Source organism: Condylura cristata, unplaced genomic scaffold (assembly GCF_000260355.1).
Source record: "Condylura cristata isolate star-nosed mole 26May11 unplaced genomic scaffold, ConCri1.0 scaffold00018, whole genome shotgun sequence".
Classification (NCBI taxonomy): Eukaryota; Metazoa; Chordata; class Mammalia; order Eulipotyphla; family Talpidae; genus Condylura; species Condylura cristata.
In genome coordinates this window covers 20,229,614-20,250,604 of record NW_004567119.1, presented here as the reverse complement: position 1 = coordinate 20,250,604, position 20,991 = coordinate 20,229,614, and the positions used below count along the sequence as shown (strand labels likewise).

At 38.6% G+C, this 20,991-nt stretch overlaps 1 protein-coding gene across 1 annotated transcript in view; it reads left to right on the top strand.

The window, feature by feature from the left end:
• ADAM7 (ADAM metallopeptidase domain 7) overlaps positions 1-19,966 on the top strand; it is a 32,817-nt gene extending 12,851 nt beyond the window's left edge. The window contains exons 9-22 of the mRNA XM_012726819.1: positions 310-479; positions 1,720-1,804; positions 3,203-3,333; positions 4,277-4,448; positions 7,126-7,215; positions 7,858-8,053; positions 8,438-8,540; positions 9,478-9,664; positions 11,472-11,552; positions 12,662-12,740; positions 13,198-13,303; positions 13,661-13,760; positions 18,150-18,206; positions 19,902-19,966. Of these exons, the coding sequence (XP_012582273.1) occupies positions 310-479; positions 1,720-1,804; positions 3,203-3,333; positions 4,277-4,448; positions 7,126-7,215; positions 7,858-8,053; positions 8,438-8,540; positions 9,478-9,664; positions 11,472-11,552; positions 12,662-12,740; positions 13,198-13,303; positions 13,661-13,760; positions 18,150-18,206; positions 19,902-19,946 (1,602 nt within the window). The 3' untranslated portion in view covers positions 19,947-19,966. The remainder of the gene's footprint in view (positions 1-309; positions 480-1,719; positions 1,805-3,202; positions 3,334-4,276; positions 4,449-7,125; positions 7,216-7,857; positions 8,054-8,437; positions 8,541-9,477; positions 9,665-11,471; positions 11,553-12,661; positions 12,741-13,197; positions 13,304-13,660; positions 13,761-18,149; positions 18,207-19,901) is intronic.
• The last annotated feature ends 1,025 nt before the right edge of the window (positions 19,967-20,991 follow it).

The following is a 20,991-nucleotide window of genomic DNA, read 5'->3' as shown; positions in this document are numbered from 1 at the left end:
TGTTAATAAAATCGTTTTTTAGTTCAGTTATAATTTTCAGTTTTAATAAATTATTTAGTTAGCTGTATCCTGAGCCCAGTGTCTGAGAGGCGTGTAGTTTCAAGGAGAATCTGATGATTCTAGTCATGTGATTCTGCTGGCCATGGCAATTCTCCCAGGACTCAATACAGCAGTTTGTAAAATGAAGTCTTGCTTTTTTACCTATGTACCTCACACGCTAAAATTACTTTTGTAATGCAAACAATTTAGTAGTGACGAAAGATCCTTCCACAATGTGACTTTCTGAATAATGTTTTCTCCTTTGAACAGATTTATAAAACTTTAGATGTTCACGTGACACTAGTTGGCCTTGAAATGTGGACAAATGGAGACAAGATAGAAATAGATGCAAATTTAGAAACTACCTTAATGCGTTTTTCTGCTTGGCAAGAAGTAGTCCTTAAGAAAAAGAAGAATTTTGATCATGTTCTGCTACTCAGGTATGTAACTACTGTATTTCTCCTCATACCTTTTATGTATTTTCACAAGAGAAACAAAGCCAACAACATTTTTTTTAAAATAGTTGACTTTTGGGTAGTGAACAGGGATGAAACAAAACATTGATTCTAGCTATACAAAAAAAAAGTGTAAATGAACTTTTTTTTTTAAGATTTATTTATTTGTGCATACAGAACTGGGGTACAGGCCAGAGGTGCAGGGGTGGTGAGAGGATTCACCAGAGACAGAGTGGGGAGCAGAAAAGACAGGTCATTGAAGTGCACTGCTGAGGGGAGCAGCGGTGGGTCAGGAGAGGTCTGCTACGCCATGTGGTCACCTCCGGGTCAGGCAGGAATCAAACTCATGCGGAAGGGGCTTTAGCTTCTTAATGCTGTGCTTTACCCCGCTGTGCTACCAGGGAGGACCTGCAAATGAGCTTTTTAATGATCTTTCTAATAGTGATTCATTCTAGATGGGAAGAAATGTTCTATTCTTCTATTGTTCTATTCTTCTTCTTTCATTCTTGCTAGGCAAGAATGAAAATGTCATTAAGTAAGCAAAATGTTGTTACAGTCCATTTCCTTTATTGCTCAGCACTCAACACTAACTACTCCCACTCATCCATAACATGCCGGGTCAATACTCCTTTTTGGAAGCCTACCTTTCTGGAAAGTACCTCATTCTCTGGACATCATTCCTCATCAAAGTGTGTACTACCAGCCTTTCAAGAACAATGTCACCACTATTCAAGTTAACTAATAATGAATCTGATAATTAAAACTACTCTTTTAACATTCCTAGAAAAGATTTGGATTTACTTAGAATACTATATATTCTAATTCCTAAAAAGGGGGCATTTTTATCATTTTTGTTGTTCAACATCCTTAGCACTTTATTTATCCAACAGGAAAAGATTAAAAAAATAGTATCACTGAACTTGTGTCAACCCTGTGGCTCACACAGTCCTGCTAACCTAAGGAATATTAAACTATAGAAGAACTACTTTGGAGTAATGGAGTCAATTAGCATCTCTTTAAATGCCCTTAAAGTGTCTAATATACCACAAATTAAGAAAAAAAAAACATTAATATCAACTGTGGTCATCTTCAATTCCAGAATGCCAGAAAAAAAAGATGCTTTCATACACAGAGACATTAGCATTTAGGAGTTCATTGTGATTCACTCTTTGTGTTAACCAAGCTAATGTTTCAGATTGAAGAATATATTTGCCTCTGTTCACAGCGGCAAGTGGCTCTACAAACATGCACAAGGAACTTCTTACCCAGGGGGCATATGCCTGCCCTATTACTCCTCAAGTGTCGTTAAGGTGGGCTTCTTTTGATTTATATTATATCACTTAAGCAAAGTAGTTGAATTAAATGTCTGTGTAACTTTCTCTTGAAAAAGAGCACATATACATTCTTGTCATATGTTCCCACCAAAATAGGTCATGATGAAACTCATGTCTCCTTCATTAAATGAAAAAAAAATTTATAAAAACTTTATATGAACAATGAAGGTAAACCAGTGTTATTGGGTGTTTAAAGACATTAGATACATATTAACATACAATGATTAGTAGTTCTTTTGGAGGAACTTTTTGTATATTTAATGCAGTTATTTATAAGTTATTTATATTGTATGCAAAGCTTGGTGGCTGATTGAGCAAGTGAAGGTCATTGCTCTTGTGCTGAGAATCAAGAATTGTGTAAACCACCTGGTGTATCCTATCAAGGGTGCCTTACAGCACTTTTTCAGAAAGCATTAGATCCACACACAGTTGATTCCCCTGGCTTACCTGATCTTTCCCATGTTACCAAGCTTCTAGTAAATGTTGTCCAAGTAGCCTTATCTAAAAGTATCTTTAAAATATCAAGTTTTGGATTTGTCTCCTTCAATACCTCTACCTGGTTGTTGCTATGCTCAACCAGTCTTGCTAAAACTCAATCTTAAATAAGTATTCCTTAGTCTATACTATTTTATTAATATAAACTTGCATAATGAAGTCCATACAATCTAATATAGACTTTTACCTCTCTAATTATGATATTATAAACTATGTTTTTTAAAATTTCACATACAAATGAGACAAACTCATCAATTCAGAGTGTTTCCCTTTATAGTAACTTAATATCCAACTTGTATTTGGAAATCAATTGCTGCCATTGATGCAGAGATTAAAACACAAGTGAGGGATTTTACATCCCTGACCCTCCGTTTTCCAAGGAGTAGAAACTATGAGAAGCATAGCAAGGCTGAACGTGTTAGATTACCATCAATAATATGAGCCTCACATCTATTTATTTTGACCTCCTTTGAATATCTGGCTTATAGAAGGACTGATGTTATTTTATTGTATAGGACATTAGTTGTTTTTTTTATCTATTTGTAAGAATGAGTCTATATAACTCTAACAATGACTTTTACTATGCCACAAAATGTTAGAATCAGCAATACTGAAATGTCATTGGCACAACTATCTATCATTTAAAAAAAAATGAGGTTCAGGAAAGAGGTTAACTAAGTCTATAAACACTCAAATTCTTGAAAACAAAGCTTTGGATTTATTTCCTTTATTGTCTCTGCCCAATACAATTGATTAGTTAACTGAGGACTAGTTAACTGAAAACTGGAACCAGGTCTCCAAACCATTAGTTGAAAGCACTACGTATATAGTGTGCTACCTAGTAGAAAGTCCTACGCCTATTTTTTTGTTTTGCGCTAGGATCTTTTGCCTGATCTAAATATAGTTGCGAGCAGAATGGCACATCAGCTGGGGCACAATCTGGGCATGCAGCATGATCACTACCCGTGTACCTGCACTTTGGGGAAGTGTGTGATGGATACCGGCGGAAGGTGAGCTCAAACAACCTGTCAAGTACATTTCAATATTTGAGAGTGGTTTTTGATTGAAGCTGTATAGAGTAGGGATATGGTGGATCTAGGTGGAAGTTTTCCTATTGTATAGTAGAGGTCTACTGCAAAACCAGGCAGGGTAAGATGTTTCCCTTTGGGATTAAAGTTTATTAGTTGACAGTGTCTCTCCTGTGATATGGTGAGAGAATGTCAAAAACTCCATCTGGACATACTGTAAAAATACATGATAATCAGTTAGTAATTATACATAGCAACTTAGGGGAGGGAAATACTCTGTATACTTTATTTTGTCATCTGTGCTGTAAGTTGTAATTATTCCTTCAAATCTCTTAAATGTCATTCTCAAGAAAACCTTCCCCAAGTGATCTGATCTAATTTTATAATCCTGTCACTTCACACACATACACTAGTATTATCTGCTCCATTTCCCTTTGCTTTACTTCCCTTCCTAAGACTTTTCATGATCTAACAAAATCTGTATTCTGTGCATTTAACATTTTATTACTTTACTTCCCCACTATTTTTTATTTGAACATGCTACATTCCCTCATTGAGAAGTTTATAATCTTGAAAGGCTGTTTAATGAATATGTAGATTACCTCAAGAGCAACAGGTGAATGTGATATGAGGGCAGCATGCGCTGGGAGTCTGAACTGTGGGCTTCAGAAAGGACTTTTCTGGAAGATGTAGAGTCAGAGGATTTTCCCTATAGCATTGACTGTATTTCAATAAGATAGTTCACTAGTAAAGATCCCAATTATTACTCTGCTATAAAAGCAAGGTAAAGTGAGAGAGGTAAATGGGCCTTTACACTTCAACATTTATATTTGTTCTTTATAAATTCTTCATAAAACTTTCACAGCTGTTCGACCCCTACACATTGGCATGATTAACCTTTATTTCAAACTCCGCCTATCTCTAGCATTCCTGCACTAAAATTCAGTAAATGCAACAGAAACCAGTTTCTGCAGTACTTGAAGGATTATAAACCAACGTGCATGGTCAATATGCCATTTTCTAAGTTCCATGATCTCTCATATTGTGGAAATAAGAAGGTGGATGAGGGAGAAGAATGTGATTGCGGTCCTATACAGGTATTTCCAAATGACGTTGCTTTTCAGTTAGAAAATTTATGTTCATCTAGTATCTAGGCAGGGATATAGGCATTAATCAACATGGCGCTGCTTGTAGAGTTTTCAAAAAATCTGCTGTGAATGAATGTAGAATTTGAACTAATGGAAAGCTTTAAAATAGCTTCGGGGTTGGGAACTCTCCCTGGTGGCAAAATGGGTTAAAGCGCCATATTATGAAGCTCTCCAAAGCCACTGCAGCACAAGTTCGATCCCCAGCCAGGGAGCTGACCCACACGGTGTGGCAGACCTCTCCTGTCCAGCCTGCTGCTCCCCTCAGCAGTGTACCTTGTCAATCTGCCTGTTCTGCTCCCCACTCTATATCTGGTGAATCCTCTCACCCACCCCTCCCCCATACCCCATAGCCTGTACCCCAGTTCTGTAAGCATAAATAAATAAATCTTAAGAAAAAATATAGCTTGGATAACTTTCCAATTATCAATGGAGATTTGCTTTAAATTACAATTCAATTCTCTAGTCTGAAAATTTATTTTGATGAAATCTTTTATCAGATTCTTTAAAGTTCCCTTAAGCATTCGTTTTTATATTTATAAGGTTATAAAGTATCATATCTCTGTTAGCATTTGCTCTTACTCTATAACTATGGATTTTTGAAAAAAGAAAAAAACTTCTCTTGTTCTCATTGAGAAACATAATGTTGGTGCAGCCTAATTCAGAGCTTTTTGCCAAGTTATGAATCATGTATACTGATCTCATTGCTGAAAAGTCAGGCATCCCATTTGCCTCGTAACAGTCATTGGCTCATCTTTTGAGAGTGACCCAAAGGTGTCAGTATGTCTATCTCTCATCACAGTCGGAATTTGATCTAAAAACCCATTCACAGTCACTCAACCAGGTGTTTATTCAGGATCCCTGAGCCTGCATTATATCCCGCTTGGACAGTTCATGTTATTAGAAAACTCTGTCTTAAACTGAGTAGAAAACTTTTTTTTTTTTTAAGATTTATTTATTTGTGCATACAGAACTGGGGTACAGGCCAGAGGTGCAGGTGCGGTGAGAGGCTTCACCAGAGACAGAGTGGGGAGCAGAACAGGCCAACTGACAAAGTACACTGCTGGGGGGAGCAGCGGGTGGGCTAGGAGAGGTCTGCCATACCACGTGGTCACCTCCAGGGCAGGCGGGGATCTAACGCTTGCAGAAGTGGCTTCAGTTTCTTAGTGCAGTGCTTTAACCTGCTGCACCACCAGGAAGGACCCTGAGCAGAAATCTTTTAACCTTCACATATTTATTGGTCTCTAGACATTTCAAATAAGCTTGCATATTAAAGTCATTCTAAATTTGCTTTTCTCTAGCAGAGAAGCAGCATTTTCAGGAGCTCATAGGGAAATCCTAGAGGACTGCCTGGCGCATTGTCACACACCCCAAACCCCAGTGGCTGTTTTCACATGTGTGTTGTGACTCAGCAGGTCTGGAATGGGGGGTGAACCCTGCATCCCTCTCAGGCTGCTGGGTTATGTTGATGTTGCCGGCCCAAGGACGGCATGGTAGCATCGATGCCTCAACACTTGCATTCCACAAAAGCCCAAAAAAGATTTTTATTAAGATTTTCCCAGTCAGAGGGGAAACAGCAATGAGTCTTTAAGTTACAAGATCTAACCTTCAAATGTCTCAGTTTAAATGTGAAGAGTGTCTTAACTGAGAATTTGTTCCTTCTGCACATTCTTTGAAATGACTTTCCAGTTTTTTCAGAATGTATTTATTTATGCATACAAGAACTGGGATATAGGCCAGAAGTGCTGGGGGTGAAAGAGTTCACCAGAGACAGAGTGGGAGCAGAACAGGCAGATCCACGAAGTACACTGCTGAGGGGAGCAGTGGGTGAGACAGGAGAGGTCTGCCTCGCCATGTGGGTCAGCTCCCTGGCCGGGAATCGAACTTGTGCTGCAGTAGCTACAGATAGCTGCATAGTGCAGGGCTTTTACCCTTTATGCCACCGGGGAGGCCCTGTTTCTCCAGATTTATTCTAATATATAAAGTAGCTTACAAAGCAAGGTGTTGACATATTTTTTTTCCATTTTTCATTTCATTTGAGAAGGTAAGCCCTGAGCATCCATGCTGTTGTTATTATTTAATGATGTATTTTAAAAAAAATAAAAAAGAAAGGGTAACTTGAAATACTTAACATCTTTAACAAAGTGTTAAAGTAACTCTTCAGAAGTTGCTTTATCAAACCTTCTGGGTAAAAAAAAACAGCAGGATGTTTGCCCAGTAGAAGTCATCAGGAAAAGAGAAAGTCACAAACTTTAAACTTTGCTGCCAATGAGAATTCATTCTCTGTGAAGTACTGAACAGCCCTAGTGAAAGAAAAAAAAAGACTGCAACACCACTTGCTATATATGCATACATACACACATGTGTACACACAGACACACATATGCTATACGTATACATGTGCTGTATGTGTGTTGTTCGTAAGCATTATATATGTGTGCATTATATGTGTGTATGTTGTATTTGCTTTTAATTTATTCACATATCATAACCAAAGATTATGTGTTTGTTTTTAACTCTGAAAGATAGATAATGCTAAATAATATAGAAGCACAACTACTAAATAAATGTTCAAATAGGAGTTAAACTACAAACCAATTACTGATCTTCACTTTTCTATTATTGCCAGGAGTGCACTAATCCTTGCTGTGATGCACAAAAATGTGTGTTGAAGCCAGGATTTACTTGTGCAGAAGGAGAATGTTGTGCATCTTGTCAGGTAAAATGTGCATCCTAATAATTAAACATAAGGAAAACTGACCAGAATCTAAATGGCTAGCTCCAAAGTTTTGTTGACACTTTTTTCACCTACCAGATTGTGAGCGTAATTACAGAGGAAAGGAAGCATATCTTAACCATCTTCAAATTTTTCCAGAGCCCAGCACAGTGGAGTCCACACTGAGTGGCTGAATGAGAATATTTCCATGGAGTTCTCTCCAGCAGTAACTGCCAGGGTTATTTCTCTAGCTCATATGTAAAGATTAAATTTCCTGGGCATGCAGATTCTCCTTTATAGGCAGGGGTTCCCAGTGTGAAGGAATCAAAGTTCTGGACCAAGGAATGAAGAAGACGAGGTGATGGACACGTTGAACACTTCCTCCTTTCTCCATCTTATGCCTATTCCTACTCTGTCCCAGCCTATTCTAACCCTAACTTTCGAAGACACCGTTTTGCCACTCCTAAAGTTGCCTAAAAGTCAAAACATTATACATGATAATAACTCCTAGAGAAACGGAGAAGGAAACCATATGCATCCTTCACACCACTTTTAGATCAATTAAATCGATCAACTTTCTTCCAACTTACTGAATTGTACATACCTAAATGCATCCAAGTTTCAGTCTCTGTTTTGCTTCACCAGCTGAAAGAAGAAGGGTCCATTTGCAGACCCGCAAAAGATGAATGTGATTTTCCTGAAATGTGCACTGGCGTCTCCTCTGGATGTCCTAAGGATCAATTCCAAGCAAATGGATTTCCTTGCAAGAATGCAAAGGGCTACTGCTTTATGGGGAAATGTCCCACTCGGGATGATCAGTGTGAGGAGCTGTTTAATGACGGTGAGAGACAAGTAAATGATAGAGACAGCTGTCCAGTTGGCCTATGAGGCCAATTGGAGCTGGTCACTGGCCACATTCTTCCAAAAGATGACCTAGCACTCCCTGATACTGCCTTTAGCAGTCATCGATCTTACCTCAACTGTTGATTGACGAGCTCACTATGTGGGCTAGGATGTGTTTATGACTTATTCATATTTATAGTCCTTCTTAAAATAGCCTACTATAACAATACAATAGTTTCCTAAGACTGTTTCATCACATTTTACTTCACTACCATGATACTGAAGTTTAATTGTTTTATTTAATAATTTTATTATTTATTTTAAAAACAAGGTGTTTCATGCTTGCATTGTTTTACTCTTATCGCATTACTTTGGATCCCAGAGGCAAAAGCCAGCCCTGATAACTGTTACAAGATAAATAAAAAAGGAAATAAACTTGGATACTGCAAAAACAAGGAAAATGGAATAATACCCTGTGAGGAGAAGTAAGTGCCTTGTAGAGAAGTATTAGTGTCTGCTAAGAAGTATTTCCAAAATCAGAGCAGCTTTTGTTCTGACAACTGCTAACCTCTTTTTGCTGAGATGATTAGCAAGAGGAAAATGGGCTGGAGAGAGCACTTGCCCCAGGCAGCGCCAACTGGCATTTCTGTGCTGTAACCATTAGCTAAAGGTCATGGACTACAGGATAAAAGATGGGAATGCTTTTGTATCCTAAGAGAAAAAAAAAAGGAAAATAATTTACTAGGAAATAAAAGGGAACCAAAGGGGGGTTGGAGGTTGGGGTACAGTAGAACAAGGGGAAAGGAAGGAAAAAAGAGAAGCCATAAATAAATGTAGAAGACAAAATTGGAAGAGAGCAGGAGGAATGGAAGTCAAAAAATTTTAAAAAGCAAGAGCTATATCAGATTTGTTACTAGTATTCTGCAAGGGTTTTGTGTGTCAAAACAGGATTTGGACTGAAAACAATAACAAAACCTATGATCAAAATCAACTTTGTATCTAAATATACTAGGTGAAAACAGCGGTCTCTTAATATCCCTTACTTCCAAATGCTCTTTAATCTGCAAAAGGGGTTTTAGAATCACAACAACGTGGGTTTATGTCTGAATCAACTAACGAGACTTGATTAGAGTTATGCTAATTAAACCATGAATAAGAAAAACTTGTCTGTAACTTTGAGCTAATATTGATTTGTGAGAATTAAAGGATGTCATAGAGAAATACAATTATTGTACATTTTTACCTACCATCTCATGTGCCAGGATCAGGACTTCGTGTAATAATTTACCCTGCTCCCTGGCTTCCTCCACAGCCTATGGACAAGTCTAACTCTAGAAATATGTGACCTGGCTGCTTCTCAGTCAGCTTAGTCTCTGCAGTTCTATTTCTAGTCCCTATAAAGACACACTCCCTTTCTTTCAGAGATGTCAAATGTGGAAAAATACACTGCACCAGAAAACAGCACCCACCTCTTTTTGAGGAAGAAGAGCTCCATCGCCTCAAGACAGTTGCAAAGCAGAATAGCACCACTGAATGCAAAGCCTTTTCAGAGCACGATTACAGAGATGTTGACCTGGTTGCTCCTGGAACTAAATGTGGAGAGGGAAAGGTAATCTGGAAGCCCCTTGTATGGTAAAAGCTTCTTGGCTCAACCATATTAAAACACTGACCCTATCATCGGTTCCAGATGGCCTATCTGGGAAAGTAGACAAAAAATTGGGAACTGTTTAAACTTGAACAGAGTAGTATTAACACTGTGCTAAATGTCATTTTACTTAATCTTTGTTATACAAAATATATAGATCTTATAAATGGAATTAATTGGTATCAGTATCAGATAGTAATCACTGAGTAGAATCTTGACATAATATTTTTTTAAAGATTTATCTATTCATGAATACAAGAACCAGGGTATAGGCCAAGGTGCGGGGGGTGAGAGTGGGGAGACAGAATGGGGTGCAGAATAGGCAGAACTACCTAAATAGCACTGCTGAGGGGAGCAGTGGGCAAGCCAGGAGAGGTCTGCCACGCTATGTTGTTCATCTTCCAGGCCAGGAATCGAACTTGTGCTGCAGTGGCTGCTGATGGCTTCTCAGTGCTGCACTCCAATCCATTGTGCCACCATGCAGGGCCCTTGACATAATCTTTTACTTGACTATGAAATAGCCTTGCATTTTTCATTTATTTTTTTTACTCAACCATGTTTTCTACATAGTATCAGCGATGACACTGAACACAGATGATGCAAAGATGAATGTACTTGAGAATTTCATAGAACTAATTAAATATAGCATTATAATCTGATACAAGTATTTTTCATAGTAGTGTAATCAATAGAATATGTGAGTTGTTGCAAAACTGTATAGTGATCTCCTTTACTAAATACACAAAGGTGGCAACCTCAAGTGACAGTGTTTTTGCTGTTTCATATAAGGAAAGACTATTACATTTTAAGCCGTGGATTATTTGAAAATGAATTAGTAAGTATAGGTTCTTATATGGGAGGGAACAAAATAAAATATATCACAATGGTTCCCTTTAGTTGACCTGAAGTACTGGAAGACCAACATATGTTTGCAATAACATGCCCTGTGTTGAGTTATGTCCATGAAATTCCTCTTCCATCCCACAGGGATAAGCAAGGAGGACAAACCAAAGATATGAAAGATTTCACTACAAAGACGAGTCTTTGCTTAGAGACGATGGACTCCTATGAAATAGATATGCATTTAAAAGGAAGTCGTGCTAAAAATAAAGTTAAATTTATATTTTATAAGATCCTAAAGAATGTTGACAGTATAAAAACTGCTTTATTTGAATTCCAGAAACACTACCCTCCATAGTATTGCTGGTTTATATAGAATTTGAAAAATAAACCATGGTTAAGATATGTTTATTACTTATTTATGGTAATACTCCTTCTAAAAATATCATCATATAGTAGTAGAACAGTTTCTTTTAAGGATATTTTTATTAAAATTACATATATATATATATATATATATATATATATACACACATCAAGCTTTTATTCAGACATTAATTAAAATGACACTGTAATAAACACAAGAAGATAAATTGCTATCAACCAAATTGCTATCAACAACTAAGTATGTTTCCTTATCAAACCAAAAGGAAATGCTATCATAATAACAGGAGAATTTGTTATAGTAATAGTTGTAGTATCTATGACAGATTAAAACTGGAAGAGCTAACAAAGATAGATAATTTAATAACTAACAAGTTTGTATACAACATGTTTGAATGTACAGTGCGTTATTTTCAGATACACATCAAACATTGAGGATTTTTTTCTCCCCGCAAAAGTCTACATGTGGTTTTTCACAATAGAAAAAAACAATACTGTGAATTATCAAACAGATCATTCTAATTCATATTTGCTATTTCATTTCTAGGTGTGCATTGATAGTGAATGTGTAGATATCAAGAAGGTCTACAGTCCAACCAACTGCTCTTCTCAGTGCGATGACAATGCCGTAAGGGTTGACTCCATTTTAAACCAGTAGTTGAGGTGCTTAGGTCTTCGTCCTGTTTGTATTGTGATTTTTTAAATCAAATTTATATTTAAGATCTATTTTTTTCATATTTAACTGAAACTTATCCAAAGAATCAAATCAGGTATTGCACATGGTATTATAGGTATAAATTTTTTTATTGAACTGGTAATCTAGGAAATCAGTAATTTGTGTACAGATGTAAGTTTAACCTAAAATTTAAAGTTGGATTTATTGTAAGTTCACTTGCAGTTCAATTACACCAATGTCAGTATTACACCTATGTCAATACTGAGTCAGTCCTTTTTGACTCAGTACTGTCCAATACTACTCGCAGTTGCTAGTGGTTTGTTTTGGTGGAAACACCTTCCCTAAGGTTGATTAATGAGTAGAATAGATAAAGCTGTCCATTTTTCATATAGTCTTTCAAGTAAATTTCCTATCAACTTCAAAAGATGAGTGCATCTGAAGAGCTGTGACGACATACACTGACTCCTATACATTGCTGTAAACATTTCAGTACCTTAGTAAAAACAAAAAGTAGAAACAGTAGAAAAATAAGTATATAAATTAAGACTCATGAGGGTAGATACCCCTTAGAAGTAAAGTAAAATGAAAATAATAAAAAGTAAGTGCTGTTCTAACACGTTTACAGATGCAGAGTCATGTACATTGACGCTAGGTGGGAGGAAAGCCAGGATCTGAGCCAGGAGAGTGTGTTCTTAACGATTACATAACGCTCTTGGGAGAGTCATCGTTTCTTGCCACATCAGTGTGTCTGGTATATCTGTAAGCCTGTTAGAGTCCACTGGATGGCTGGGAATGTTCCGCTTCTAACTGTTCACTTAGTAGTGGTGCGGTGCCTCTGGACAGATAAGTAAGCCAGCTGTTCACCTGCTTTCCAATTTCACTGATTCAGATGATTTTCAAAAGTGGCGCTTCCAGATTTGTTTGTTTGTCTCCAATATGGAGACAACGTGTTGGTATATAGCTTGGCTAACTAAATGAATAGAAAGTTTGTGTGTGCTAGCTAAGGTGTAAAATATAGCTTACACCCACCATTTGATAAATCAACATGACTTCTCCTCCAGGTGGATGACTATAAACTCAAGTGTCGGTGTGAGGAAGAACCAGCACCTGCGTACTGGGAAGAAAGCATAAGTGTAACCAGTGAGCATCTAAGCTATACTATCCTGCATATTTCAACAGCTTAACCAGTGGGAAAGCTTTTTTCTCATTTTTTAAATCTTTATTTACTGAGTTTCTCTATGAATAACACTTTTATTATTTTGCGTATTAAATGCCCAAATATGTATTTACTGCAATTGCTTTTAAGAATTAATATATGTTCTAGTTAAATTTGGATTAGGTTTTCAACGAACCACACAGCAAGGCCATGCCTATAGTCAGAAGCTGACAGTCAGTCAAAATCTTTCCTGCTGGTTGTGGCTCCCTGCAGTTTTTAGATGGAGAGCCAGTTTTTAGTTTAGATAAAAAAAAATTAGCATATGAGGAATTAAAGTCCATTTAGGAACAGAATGCAAACTTCTAACAGTTCAGCAAAATATTAGCATTCCAGGGCCCTAACGTTCACATCTTGTCTCAAGCTCATGATTTTCTCTTGCAGATATCTCTATCTTGGTGGTTGTGCTCGTTCTGGTTATTATTAGTGTTGGAAGTATTGCATTATTAATTCATCACCAAAAGTGCATTAAGCTGAAGCAAGTTCAGAGGTATGTCTGTATGTTGCTGTGTGTTGAAGGGACTGTTAGTGACTATTGATATGCTTGAGGCCACAGAGGATTCTTGATGGGGAAAAGTAAGTCTTCTCCTGGAATCCAGACCAGAGCATCTGTACGTCAAATTCCTGCATATTTTGTTCTTATCCAAATGTTGACCTGAAGGCTACCAAACGTCATCACACACTGAGAACTTAAGGGGGAGTTTCAAAGAGAACGCTGCTGTTTTCTTCCCTCAGATTGAACTGTGATAGAATATAAGCAGTATTTTTTAAAATCTTCTAGATGATTTAATATTAACCACAGACCTAACTTGTAGCATGTCTCAGTGTTCAATTTTCTCCCTGGCAGCCCACCTGGAGATACACTGGGCGTGGAGAATAAGGGATATTTTGGTGATGAGCTGCAGATAAGGTCTGAGCAGATCTTACCAGATGTTCATCCCTTCCATGTAAGAAACTTTCGTTTGCAATAATTTAATCAACTAAAGAATAGTTAGACGTCTATTTGAAGTATAACTAGCCCTAAGTGTGATGGGAGATGCAGGAGGACAGCTGAAAGTGATCCCACCAGTGAAACTAGCCCTAAGTGTGATGGGAGATGCAGGAGGACAGCTGAAAGTGATCCCACCAATGAAACCTTCACAACATGGGGGAGGATTAGAATGGAAGACTCCAGCAAAGGTGAAATAATCTGCTCTATTTCAGAGCAGATTATATTGGTTAAATATTGATTTGTATATGTCATTGGTAAAATTACAAACATAAACATATTATGGACATTAAGCAAGTTTTAATTAATTTAGAAGAGCATACAAAATGTTCTCGCAAAATAAAATTATATTGAAAGCAGGTAACAGAAAGATTTTGGGGGTATCTGTGATTGTGCAGGGGTAAAAGTCACAGCTGTCAAGTTATCACCTAGGGCTTGATGGATACTTGGCCAGGGAGGTGACCCACATGGCGCAGCAGACCTCACCCTGACTCACCCACTGCTCCCCTCAGCAGTGCACTTCAGTAGATCTGCATATTCTGCTCCCCACTCTGTTTTCTGGTGAATCTTCTCACTCCCCACATTTCTGGCCTACAACCTCCAGCTAACACACATATTCAGAGGAAAAATACTGAATGCTTTTTCTTTCTATCAGGAACAAAGTGATACTGCTAACTCCTATGACTTTGACTAAACATTTTACTTGAGATTGTAGTCATTAAAGTAAGACCAAAAGGGGGAAAAGTGGGAAAGAAAATGAAACTTTTGATTTGTAGAAGATATAATCATCTACAAAAAAATTCCTTAGTGTGTAAAAGTGAATTTAGTCAGATTTCAGAATATAACATCAACACAAAAAAAATATTGTGTGTTTGGGGCCTCCCTTCTGGCCTAGAGATTAAGTCTCAATGCTACCGACATGAAGACCTTCCACAAAGACCTGAGTTCAATCCCAGCCCAGGAGCTAACTCACATGGCCAGCAGACCTCTCTTGTCTCACTCACTGCTCCCCTCAGCAGTGTACTTCATCAATCTGCCTGTTCTGCTCCCCATTCTCTCCCTGGTGAATCTTCTCAATGCCCCCCACGCCTCTAGCCTGCACCCCAGTTCTATGCAAAAACAATCTTTTTTAAAAAAAATTGTGTTTTTGCATATGTGCAATGAACAATAATAAAATGAAGTAACAATATACCATTTATCATACCATGAAAATTATGAAGTTCTTATGTGTAAATCTGACAAAAGATTTACAATCACAGTGTACTTTGTTGACCTGCCTGTTCTGCTCCTCGCTGTCTCTCTGGTGAATCTTCTTACAGCCCTTGCACCTCTGGCCTGTACCCCAGTGCTGTATGCACAAATAAATAAAATAAATCTAAAAAAAAATTAATGATGAAGAAAGTGTTCTCATTAAGCTTGTACCAATGAAAATGGCCACCTCATTCCCCTTGAGAGGGGTGCAGAAGGCTTAAAGCTTCCTGTTGTCTACTGGCCAGTACTAGAAGCAATGCAAAGGCAAATATGTCGCAAGCATTTAGAAATTGTGTTTGCGTTCCCGCCGGCCTTGGCGCGTGGCTCCAGAGGCTTTGACTGTTTTGCTCCAATGCTGCATGTCTCCCAAACCCTGCACTTTTCACTGGAATCACTGCAGCGTGTGCCCACGCCATCCTAGGCACACATCTGTGGCGTTGTTACAGAAATGCTCCCCCTTGAGAATTTAGAAGTGGACAGTTCATCTTCCCTTGGTTGGACTTATCATTCCTATTCATTATCACTTGTATGCTAGTGGTAACCCAAGATGGTAAAAACAAGTCTTAATTGTCCACTCAAATGGACAGACAATATCATGTGATAGTCTAAGTTTACACTGACATTTTCTTTTGTAAAACCAGAAGATGTTAGTACCAGTCTCTAAGTTGCCTTGAAGTTTAGATAGGACACTGAATGTTTATAGACTTAGCCCAGTGCTTGGTATATATTTAGTTCTTGATATGTGTTAATTATCTACTAAGACTCATGGGCCGTGACAGCTACTTTCTTAATTGTATTTTCTTTAAATTAAGATGCAAAACAACTGCACTCCCAGAGAAACGAGCCACAAAATGTTTGCCCGAGCATGTGATCAAAATGAATAATCACAGAGTCAGCCAGAAGTTTCAAAGAGGATCTAAGACATATCTGTTACATTTATAGGATAGGGGTCCTTAAAGGCATTGTCTTTTTGTTAAATGAAGGAACATCAGATTTTAATACTTATTTATCAATATGAGTAACTTTACTTCATTTCTGATGGGGTAGTACACTTACAGGAGAATTGAGACTCTCCAATCTCACATTAGCGTTATTGTATTTTTATCATAAAATTATATAAATAACAATGACCTAGCTGATAGTTGTCAGATTAGTTATACATCAGAACTCAGTTCTCAGCAAAATTGTAGTTTCAGAAAGGTCTGCAAAATTAATGTGGATTGTTTGTTTTCCTCTGGCACTCAGTGCTCTTCTGTCCTGTTTCCACTGGACCAGACTTGCTAGCTGTGTTCACATCCGCTGGCAGCTAACCGAAAGCACTTTAACAACATTAATCTCAGCCAGACGCTCTCTGTACTGGAATAGCAAGTGCTGAAGTTTCTCCTTGGAAATCCAGATCATCACCATATAAAACAATGTAGCTGGTTGTGGCATTTCAGGCATTCAGACAGGCTGCCTTTACTTCCTAAAGAACCTCACTCTTCGCAGGTGTGTGCTCACGTCATAGACTCACCTGTGACAAGTAAACCACCGAGGGAAGAATATTGTTTGCCTCTATTTTAATATCTGTACATTTACTAGAACTGTATTCCAGAGGTAGTTGGAAATTTTATTTTATGGATTTGGGAAGTAGTCATGCTTGCTTGAATACTAACTGTAGACTAATCATATTTCTTTTCACCAGCGAAGAACTGCTGAGTCTTTAGAGAGACTTCCAACCAGCTTTTCAAGTCCTCACTACATCACACTGGTATGGTCCCCGCCTCCTCTGTGGGTTGGTGGTGCTCGTTCAGCCCATTTCAGTGATAATTTCGATGCCACTAAAACATTCACTTGTTCCTTGAAAAGGTCCAATAATATAACACTGCTTTTATTTGCAGCAGAAATAAAGGCACTTTCTACTTCAGGAAAGTGCACAGAGACCGTCTTTATTTGAAATACTGACGCTGTGTTTGTTGTGAATGCTTGGAAAATAATTTGATGATTACAGCAATTTGGTGACATTATTTCCCTTGATTACTGAAGTTGTTTGTGCCCTTTACATGGTGCTCCTGAGACAAACGCTCTCTTCCCTCACCTAGGCGGGGTTCTGGCTCCTGGGTCCTAACACAGGAACTGCAGTGAGGGCCTGAGGGCTTCCCACCACCTGCAGTCAGTATTTCTGTGAGGTACAAATTAGCCCAATTAGCACAAATGCTTACAGACTGCATCCCACCAACCATATTAAATGGCTTCTGGGATCACCTGACCCACTGAGCCACTCTGTTGCCTCTGTGCCTTTACCATCACGTAGCACAGCTCACCTTCCCCAGAACTGGACTCTGAAAGCACCAAGATTCTCAGCTACATGTTTCTTTAATCAACAATTCTCATTATGCTTTCTCTCATTTTTTACTATTTTATTTATTTTTACGTAGAATAACTGGGGTGCAGCCAGAAATATGGGAGGTCGGGGTAAAAGGGTTCACCAGAGACAGAACGGGGAACAGAACAAGCAGACTGACTGAAATACACTGCTGAGGGGAGCAGTGGGTGGGTCAGGAGAGGTGTGCTGCGCCATGTGGGTCAGCTCCTTGGCCAGGTCGAACTCAGGCCTGTCACACTGGGCCTTTGTGGTGGTAGGCTGAGACTTTACCCTTAGGGTGCCAGGGAGACCGCCATTAGGCCTCCTTTATTCAAGACTAAAAGAGTATGATTAACATAATGCTGTCTGTGGTTCTACAGAACCCTCTTACACACACAAAAAGATCTCACATTGTACAGCCTGCTCAGGGTGCGATGACACATCTCCCTACACCACATGCAACCAGTGTGGTCTATTGTTAGAACCTGTATTTACTGGGACTTTAATATATTATTGAAAAAATTCATTGCATGATTTTTTTTTTTTAATCTCTTAACAAATATAGTGTCAGAGAGATTCACAGGAGTTACAAGGAACAAATGGTTTCTGAAGACACTTCACTTAACCAAAACTAACCACTCTCCCAAAGTGTTTTATAAATTTAGATTTTTCGTGAGTCAGGGAGAGGCTCTGTGTGATTTGGTGTGTCGTGGCACGCAGTTCCCACATGACGTTGTCCTCTCTTTACTACAGAGTCCTGCAAGTAATGATCTGAGAGGAACAGCAGAGTTTAACCCAAATGCCAAATTGGTAAGTTCCTGAGTCAGAGGGGTTTCTTTTCTTTTTTTTAAAGATTTATTTATTTATGCATACAGAACTGGGGTACAGGCCAGAGGCTTAGGGGTGGCGAGAGGCTTCACCAGAGACAGAGTGGGGAGCAGAACAGGCAGATCAACGAAGTACACTGCTGAGGGGAGCAGCGGGCGGGTCAGGAGAGGTCTGCCACGCCATGTGGTCACCTCCAGGGTTAGGAGGGAATTGAACTCATGTAAAAGTGGCTTCAGCTTCTCAGTGCTGTGCTTTAACCCGCTGCACCACCAGGGAGGGCCAAGAGGGGTTTCTTTTTAAAAACTTTAAACGTTAGCCTCCTTTTGTGTTCTTTGCCTGATCTTTGCTGGATTCTGGCTTTATCAAACAGATACAAAAATTTCTGACAGTTAATCTGAAGGCCATTATTCCAGAGTTTTCACCCTGACCCAGAGAACTTGCTGGCACTCAGTCTTGACACATTCTCGAAAGAGCAACAGAAACCAAATTTCCTTCTCAAATGTTTTTAGGTCACTGTATGTATACAGTTAAGTGGGCTCCGTTAAAACATTGTAAAGGAGAGACTAGTTTTGGTAATTCCAGAAAAGATAACATTTCTGAGGAAGTGGGTTTTTTTCATGATTGCTTTATCAAAGTTTTCACTTACCAAATCAGTAAGTACCTAGATCTGAGGGATGGTTTTACTTCTGAATTACAGCACCTGTGCTAGAAAGTTTAGCCAACAGCTGCGATTTTTTTTTAAAGATTTATTTATTTATTTATTCATACAGAATTGGGGTACAGGCCAGAGATGCGGAGGGTCAGAGGATTCACCAGGGACAGAGTGGGGAACAGAACTGGCAGATCCACGAAGTACACTGCTGAGGGGAGCAGCGGGTGGGTCAGGAGGGGTCTGCCGGGCCATGTAGGTCACCTCTAGGGCAGGCGGGGATCGAACTCATGTGGAAGTGGCTTAAGCTTCTTAGTGCTGTGCTTTAACCCGCTGCGCCACCAGGGAGGGCCAGCTGTGATTTTTTTAAAAGGGAGTATTGTTTGGCTACCTTTCAGAGGTTTTGTATTTTTTCATTTATCCATTCATTGATATTTGCACAGAGATAATACACAGCAACCCCCTTCAAAGCATTTGTATAAGGAATCTTGCCCAATAGTCTTTCCCAGTAGGGACAGAGAAAGAAGGGCATTTCTAACACAGCTTGAGCGCCACCGGGTTGAACCTGCCTCAAACCAGGGACTGCAGAGATACTCTTGGTGCAAGCATATGGCCGGCATTCTGCAGAGAAAACAAAATGGCTGCCTTCCTTTTGTGATAGCCTTGTTCATTTTATAATAATTGCTTAATTTGCCACAGATGAGATCTTTAAAAAAGGTAATGCAACATAATCCATAAAAGTTACTAGGAGACATTTTATGGGGGTGGAGTGGGGGATGGGATCAAAAACAGTGGGGGGAAGGAAATGCACTGGGCTATGGTGACGGCACATGGGTGATTTGGTGATGGGAAGCCCACGGGGATTACAACTGAGATGGAAAAATGCACAAAATGATGTAAAAATAAGCTATTATATTGTTTTTAAAAAGTTACTAGTAATTAGTACATACCAATGAGTAGCTGAAGCACAACATACTTATAGATTTTATAGAAAACCACTTATTTTTTAACTATTTGTTTCTATTTAGAGCTTGAAACTGGATATCCAAAATGGCTGTGCAAAGCTTGGTTGAAGATTTGGACGCAAGATGGTCACAGTCTTCTCTTGATCCTGCTACACAATTTTCTGTATATTTTCCAATATGCCTTATCCATAGAGAAAATGTTTAGGAGAAATAATTTCTTAGTGAAATATTTGCCTATAAAATGCACAGCATGTTACCAAGAAATCCTTACAGTTTTCCAGATGCTTTTTTAGATCAACATAAAAATCAAGTATCATTGTGCTAGTATTTTCCCACAGAATGTTAATCAGGTGCATTAAAAAAAATAGTCAACAACTTGAGAATGGTAAATTACAATCCTTAGTACAAGAAAAAAAATTGTTTATAACAGTTTAATTTTTGAGGAGCATAAAAGCATTTATCTTAGTCTGAACAAAATCTTATTAGCACTAATTCTGGTCCGTGTGGAATTTCCTCCTGCAAAAATGCCAAGACAATCAATGCATTTGATTCCAATACTTAACTGAAGGGTGGAGGGCTAGCCGCTCATTCCATACCGCTAAAGACATCTAAATAGGCACGTTATCTACATAGAGTCATGATGGCAGCAAAGAAGGACCTGAAATACTCTTGGTTTTTCTAAATTCCTAAATGCCTAGAATTTCTTAAACCCTCACAGAGAAGTCAGAGGACTGCAAGAATTTCAGAAAATTGATTCTAGTTGAGAGGAGATACTCATAATTCCCATGAATAGCTTCCGAGTGCCTCACAGTAGAGGGCTTTGTGTAATTTCTGTGATCTCTCCTTGCTCCCTGCCAGCTGATTATGCTGTGTGGGGTGTCCTGACAATTATTTCAGAAGTCTCTCAACTCTGTTTTGATTTTCTTTTTAACTGTTAAAGCTATGCACAATTATTTCTCATTTATTGAAATAAAGCTTGCAATTGCTAACTGCAAATTTTCTCAATTAAATAAAGCTGCAAAATTGGGAAAGGCGATGGGCTGTCCTCGGTGAAAGGGCTGCCGTTCTGTTGACAGCTTGACTCATCCTTCCGGAGAAGAGACTAACAAGGAGAACAGTGACTCAGCACTTTCCACCTGGTGGTCACTGCTGT